Source organism: Vulpes vulpes, chromosome 5 (genome assembly GCF_048418805.1).
Source record: "Vulpes vulpes isolate BD-2025 chromosome 5, VulVul3, whole genome shotgun sequence".
In the NCBI taxonomy this organism is placed as follows: Eukaryota; Metazoa; Chordata; class Mammalia; order Carnivora; family Canidae; genus Vulpes; species Vulpes vulpes.
Genome location: NC_132784.1, coordinates 69,298,393 through 69,304,960, shown reverse-complemented (window position 1 = coordinate 69,304,960; position 6,568 = coordinate 69,298,393). Strand labels below are relative to the sequence as shown.

The 6,568-nt window shown below is 53.8% G+C and overlaps 1 protein-coding gene across 1 annotated transcript; it reads left to right on the top strand.

The window, feature by feature from the left end:
• The first annotated feature begins 5,305 nt into the window (after positions 1 to 5,305).
• LOC112924007 (mas-related G-protein coupled receptor member X2) lies at positions 5,306 to 6,343 on the top strand. The gene has a single exon (XM_026003930.2). It carries the CDS (start codon positions 5,306 to 5,308, stop codon positions 6,341 to 6,343), a length of 1,038 nt encoding a protein of 345 aa, XP_025859715.2.
• The last annotated feature ends 225 nt before the right edge of the window (positions 6,344 to 6,568 follow it).

The window sequence follows — 6,568 nt, the reverse complement described above, 5'->3', positions numbered from 1 at the left end:
AACCGAGTTAATACACAATCTTCACCTACACTTGGACAAAGGTGCAGATGCCGAACGCCGAGTATTAATCTAATCACCAAAGCATGTCATCTTTATGTGAATGCCTGGCAGCAAACACAAGTGCTGAAATAGGGGCACCTGGGAGGCTCAGCGGTTGAGCGTCTGCCTTTGGCTCAGGTCATGATCCCGTGGTCCTGGGATCGAGTCCCCCATTGGGCTCCCTGCATGGAGCCTGCTTCTCCCTCTGCCTGTGTCTCTGCCTCTCTGTGTGTCTCTCATGAATAAATAAAATCTTTAAAAAAATTGCTGAAATATTTAAAGCATTGAACACTTCCTTTGGGTCTCATGGCTGCTTCTGGAACAGCTCGGTCGAGCTCTGCACAAGTGGATGCCTGCGCGGTACTGGATAACACAGCCAATGCCGCGGCTCGAGTCTAGGCTGTGAGGACACGCTCCAGTGGAATGTGTTCTGTGCCATCGGCTCGGGATTGTTGGAGAAGCCAGCCTCACCTAGGGACGTCCTGGGTCTCCGATGAAGCAGGAACTCTTAATTTCATGGACGTGGAGTTCATGACTTTCTGACTGATTACGTGGAGCACACATGCACACGTGTGTACTTTTATTCCATGTCCGAGTGCGGCGGCCTTGTCGCATGGAAGTGCCGCGTGGTGGCTTCAAGTCGATGACCCAACTAGCCTGTTTATTCCACGGATCACCGTCTTGAAAGACTTTCTGACTGACATGCTGTGGGCCTTCGGAGTTGGAGGTCTGGGAGACATTTTCTCAAATAGAACAAAGTGACCTTGTCATTTCAAGGAAAACGACTGGCAGGTTTTTTTTTTTTCTTCAAGATTTTGTTTATTCATGAGAGAGAGAGGCAGAGACACAGGCAGAGGGAGGAGCAGGCTCCCTGTGGGGAGCCCGATGTGGGACTCGATCCCAGGACCATGGGATCATGACCTGAGCCGAAGGCAGATGCTCAACCGCTGAGCCACCCAAGGGCTCCAATGACTGGCAGTTTTTATCACCAATGATGCCACGTGGGCTTTCAAGGGAAAAGAAAAACATCACAGTTCTGAAAACACACATGCCCACTGTGCTGGCAGTCAGAGCTTCCCAAGGCTTACAGAGGTCTCTGAGGACATTCGTGGATGTCAAATTTGTGGCTAACAAAAGTGAGCAACACACAGATGTACCGACAGTTTATAACTCAGTGAACCGGTGTTTCCAAGTAACCAACGTGATGTTACAAAATCACACATGAATCAAAGATCCCATCAGAGTGCAGTTTAGACAATAGATTTTAATCAGAGTATGAAAACTGTATTGATTTAGTTTCAGATTCCACGTTATGACTAACCTTTCAGAGGCTAGCACTTCTAGGGCTTTGGTGTACTTTAGAGAAAGCATATTTCCCATTTCACAGGTCTGTGTCTAAAAGGGCTTTAAGGGGGCACCTGGGTGGCTCCGTCGGTGAGGCCTCCGCCTTGGGCTTGGACTGTGATTCCAGGGTCCTGGGATCAAGGCCCAGGTTGGGCTCCCTGCTCAGTGGGGAGCCTGCTTCTCCCTCTGCCTCTGCCCCTCCTCCTGCTTGTCCCTCTCTCTCTCATAAATAAATAAAATCTTTTAAAAAAAAATAAAAGATCTTTCAAAATCCTCTTTCTTGTTCCTGTAGCATATTGGTGTGAGGCTAGATTGTCCTCTACGTCAACCAAAAGAACATTGCGCAACAGGGTGCACACGGAAACGGACACAGGAGTCCAGCAGCCTCCCCCAAACCAGACACTAGAAAGATGTGCATGACAAGCACAACAATGCCACGCTTCTCTCTGGATGTTTTTGTTTTTAAAAAAATTATTTAGGGATGTGTGAGTGGCTCAGTAGTTGAGCACCTGCCTTCGGCTCAGGGCGTTGATCCTGGGGTCCCGGGATCGAGTCCCACATTGGGCTCCCTGCATGGAGCCTGCCTCTCCCTCTGCCTGTGTCTCTGCCTCTCTCTCTGTGTGTGTCTCATGAATAAATAAATAAAGTCATTTATTTTTTAATTGAAAAATGCTATTCATGTTAACATGCAATGAGTTTATTATTTTAATTTTTAAATGACTTCACGAAATAAATGTATTTTTAAGTTTCTAGGATGGTAAAAATCTATAAATTGCTTCCATGAAGACCCGTTGGGGTCTTATTAGGATGGAGCTGTTTGCACCTCACTGCCATAGAGATCTAAAAGGCTTGGAAAGGAAGGAAAGGAAGGAAAGTGGGTGACTTTTTGTGAGCGGTATTCGGTTGAGAGGCTGGAGCCGGCTGACACAGGCCCCCATGTGGAGGAAATGCAACTATGTCCTGGGCAGGCCTGACAGACGTCCTCTCCCGTGGCCAGCAAGACACACACCTTTGTCCTCTTTCCTCACCAGGCTTCCCTGACGTCGGATTGTTCAGCAAAACTGAGCACCGTGGAAAAACCCTGGGGAGTCTGGGGAACATGACGACGGAGTGATTTCTGGGTGCGTCTGTCCCTAGGGGGCTCGGGAGCCCAGGCGTGACCCTGCTGACCCTGCCAGGGGCAGACTTTCATCCTCAATGTCCAACCTCTCCTCCCCAGCAAGCTGGGCCACATGGTCCTCTCTCCTTCGCCATTCCACTGTCCCTCCCGAGGGCTGGCCCGTCCGCAGCACAAACGTGTGTGTGGCCTTGGCGCCCCTGACACAGCTCGCAGCCGTTCTGCACCCTGGGGCCCACCCCGTTGATGTGGAACCTGGGGTGCCCGTGTGCGGGGCGTCTGTGTGAGAGGCAGGACCCGCAGGAGCTGACGGGGCAGAGCATCGGGGAAGGTCTGGAGGTGACTCGGGGGGAAGACCCCGAACGCGGCGTGGGGGCCTGTAGGGACATCTCACCAAGCCCATTGCAAGGGACCCTCAATGAAGGCTTCGCCTCCAGAACACACGCGATATTGCAAAGTTTCCAATGTCATCCCAGGTCATGGCGCAAACCGGCAGCGCTGCTGGCGCCCTGTAAACATGTGGTGGAAACTTGTTGAGGGCGTCACGGTGGGGAGGCAATGGCACTGAGCACACGGGAGGAAATGTGGGGACAGATACCGAGATACCCTCCTGGGACGGTGCCTGGACTCTGATTGGCTGTGGTTGCGACACAGGAAGACAGGCAGGACCTGAGGCACCTTGATAAGCCTGCGGCCCTGCTGCCTCCCCAGAACTCGGGAAGGCCCTTCCTACCCTCACCGACCGGCTCCCGCACCCGCATCCAGGTGAGAGTCAGTCGTCGGGCACTTTCTCCTTGTCGTGTGTGTCCCCCTAGAAAGTCGGGCCGGGATGTGGTGGGCCCCAGTGTCTCCTCCGCATCCCTCCTGTGTCTGTGGTGTCTTCCCACCCACCATCACTGTGTCCTTGACCCCACCGTGCTCCCTGCGTCTGGGCTTGGGCCCCATGGCTCCGTGGGCAGCACTGATGCCTCAGCTGTATACCTTCCGGACAGTTCTCCAACGTGTATTTTCTCAGATTTTACCGTTATGTGTCTCTTCCCCGTCCAGCCACAGCATCCCGGCATTCTCTCCCCATCACTCGATGGAGTGACGTGCGCCATTGCCACGTCCGGACCCGCAGCGCCAGGAGACCTTACACCACGTGAGCCCGACAGCTAGGGAGGCCGGCAGCTGCTTGGCTCCTGAGAGGGGAGGCCCTGGACCCAGGAGAAGCATGTGGCAGTGGATGTGGCCTTGATGTCCTGACCTCCTCCAGCCACCAGACCTGCCGACCGGCCCCCTCGCAGGCAGCGCCCCGGGGCGTTTTGGTGAGCTAAGTCAGTTTTCTTTGATGACATCACTCCCCTAGTGATCCATCCTCCACTTTATTAGAATGTTTCTTTAGCGCATTAGAGACCTATCATCTCAGACAACCTGAAATATGCCAAATCCTTCATGCCATCAATCTATCTCACAAGTTCAAACTTCCAAGGAATTGTGACTGCACCTGTGGCCCACTTGGCGTCCGGGCTCTGCCCTTAGCTCTCCAGTTCTCTTCCCCTGCACCCTCCCCTCTTGAACATACCTCCATTGGCCCCTGTCCACCTACATGCTGGACACGTTCTCCCCCAGCTCTATCCTTTCTGCTCTGTGATAGATATCACCCTCTTCAGAGGTGTCAGCCAACCCTCACATCATGATGTTGGCCAAACCCATGCCTCCGGATGACTCTTCCCAAATCCCAGCCTATGTGTCCAGCAGCCATCTGGACATCTTTACCTGGACGTGCTACAAACAGCCCCAAATTGCAGGAGCCTGAGCCCTCCAGTGGCAGAATGGGTCACCATGAGGGTCCCGACTGCCCTGAAGCATGTTCCCAACAAATTTGGCTGCCTCAAACCATGTGTGTTAGTCACCTTGTTGTCACCTTCATTCCCTCTTGCCAACCTAACAGTCACAGATTCTGGGGATCAGGTCATGGGTGTTTCTGGGAAGAGCCCATCTTCTGTCTACCACAGCTCCTGGGACACTCAAATTCACAGCCCATAGAGCCCACAGAGCACGTTTGGGGGGCTGGCTGTCTTTTTGGGGTCATCGGCACATGGGTGGTACTGGAGGAGAGGCAGTGCATGAGACCCCCCAGGGGCTTACACAACTCACCATCTGCACCCAAGGAATGAGGTAGACCGGATGTCTCCACCCACCCTTACACCACCCACTGTCCTTTCCCTCGTATCCCGGGGGACTTGCTCACTCATGCCTCGGGCCCTTCCTGGGGTGGTTTCTCTGTGTCATGCATCCCTTCTTCTGACGACTTCCACTGTCTTTAGATCATTTAAGTGGTGGCTCCATCATTCTCCTAGATGAGTCCCAGAACACTATCATGCTGTCCTGTAAATGGTTGTTGCGTGAGGTTCCTTGAGGGCAGAGACTGGGTCTCCCCAACTCCCGCTGCCCCTGCCTCTGCATTCAGCTTGGAGCCTCATCTGGAGGCGACACCCAGCGAACTGAAGGGAGTGAGTCATGCTGATGCTCCGGGGGCCCTGCCCATGAAGGTGAAGCTGAGAGGTTATCTCAGCTCTCTCCCCTAGGGAGAGCCAAGAACAGCAGGAAGGCCTCTCACTCAGGACATTTGTGGCCAGGGGTGTGTATGGGGGGAGGATAGAGGGAAGGGGAAGACAGAGACAAAGGGAGGGAGGAGGGAGGAGGCGTGAGGCACCTGCTTACCTGCCTGAGACTCTGCATTTGTCTGCCTGCCCAGGGGTGCGCAGGACCTGCTGGCCAAGGGAGCACGGCCTGACCCTCCTGAGCCCAGTCCTCCCCAGCATGGACCAGTACCGCAAAGCCATCAACGATTCTAGCAATAACATCACAGGGATGAACTTGAAGGTGGAGACTGCTGGCCACGTGCTCTTCCGGTCCATCACAGTGGTCGTGGCCCTTTGTGGGTTGGTGGGAAATGGGGTCGTAATCCAGCTTGTCCATTCGTCCATCAGGAAGAACTCCTTCTGGGTCTACACCCTCAGTCTTGCTGTGGCGGATTTCATGCACCTGGGTTTGCAAATTGTGTTCTGTGTGCGACGGATCCTGAGAATTTTCCTCTGGTCCTGCTTTCAGCTTCCCAGTATATTGATGATCTTGAGGTTCTTCTCCTATTTCACTGGACTGGGTATCATGACGGCCATCAGCTTCCAGCGCTGTCTCTCTGTCCTCTTCCCTATATGGTACCGGTGCCACTGTCCTAAGCACCTGCCAGCCTGCGTGAGTGTCTGCCTCTGGCTCCTGAACTTTTTGATGAATATCCTGAGAGGCTACGCCTGTGGTCAGTTGTCCATCCAGACAACTAGCTTCTGCCCTGCACTTGTCACCATCACCGATGTGTGGATTCTCTTCCTCTTCTCTGTCATGGGCACGTCTAGCCTGCTGTTACTCCTCCGGGTCCGGGAGAACACGCAGCTGCATCTGCCCAAAAAGCTCTGCATGGTCATTCTGTTCACCACCCTGGCCTTCTTCCTGTGCGGCGTACCCCTCAGCATCATCAGGTTCCTGGTATCGGAAGTGGGAAACCAGACCTTTGACGACATCTGCATTCTCCTGTCTTCCATCAACAGCACTATGAACCCTGCCATTTACTTCTTCATCAGAGGCAGTGGGAGGCGGCAGCTGGGGGAGCCCCTGGCGGGGGTCTCCAGAGGGCCCCAGGTGAGGACCCAGAGCCAGGGAGAGGCACCCATCCAGCCGAACAGTGGGGATGGCCCCCTGCCGGGTGGCGGGTTCCCAAGTGGGCCGGGTGATTGGCTGGCGGAAGTCACGCCTTCCGGGCAGCAAGAGGCAGCGCCTCCAAGTCAAGCACCTGCAGAATAAATCCTGTCACAGCCTCTTTACATAGAAACTGAGGATAAATCACTGGAGCCGACTTTCCATGTGAAATGCACCTCTTTGGGCCTTTTCAGCCTATCGTCAACTTATCCTTTGGAAGGCTCGTCAAGGAGGCTGATAGTCATGCCAGTGGTCACCCATGCAGAGTCGATGGTTTCTACTTTTGCCTTAAAATTCTGTTGGTTTGCATCTGGCATATGTAATGCTGCT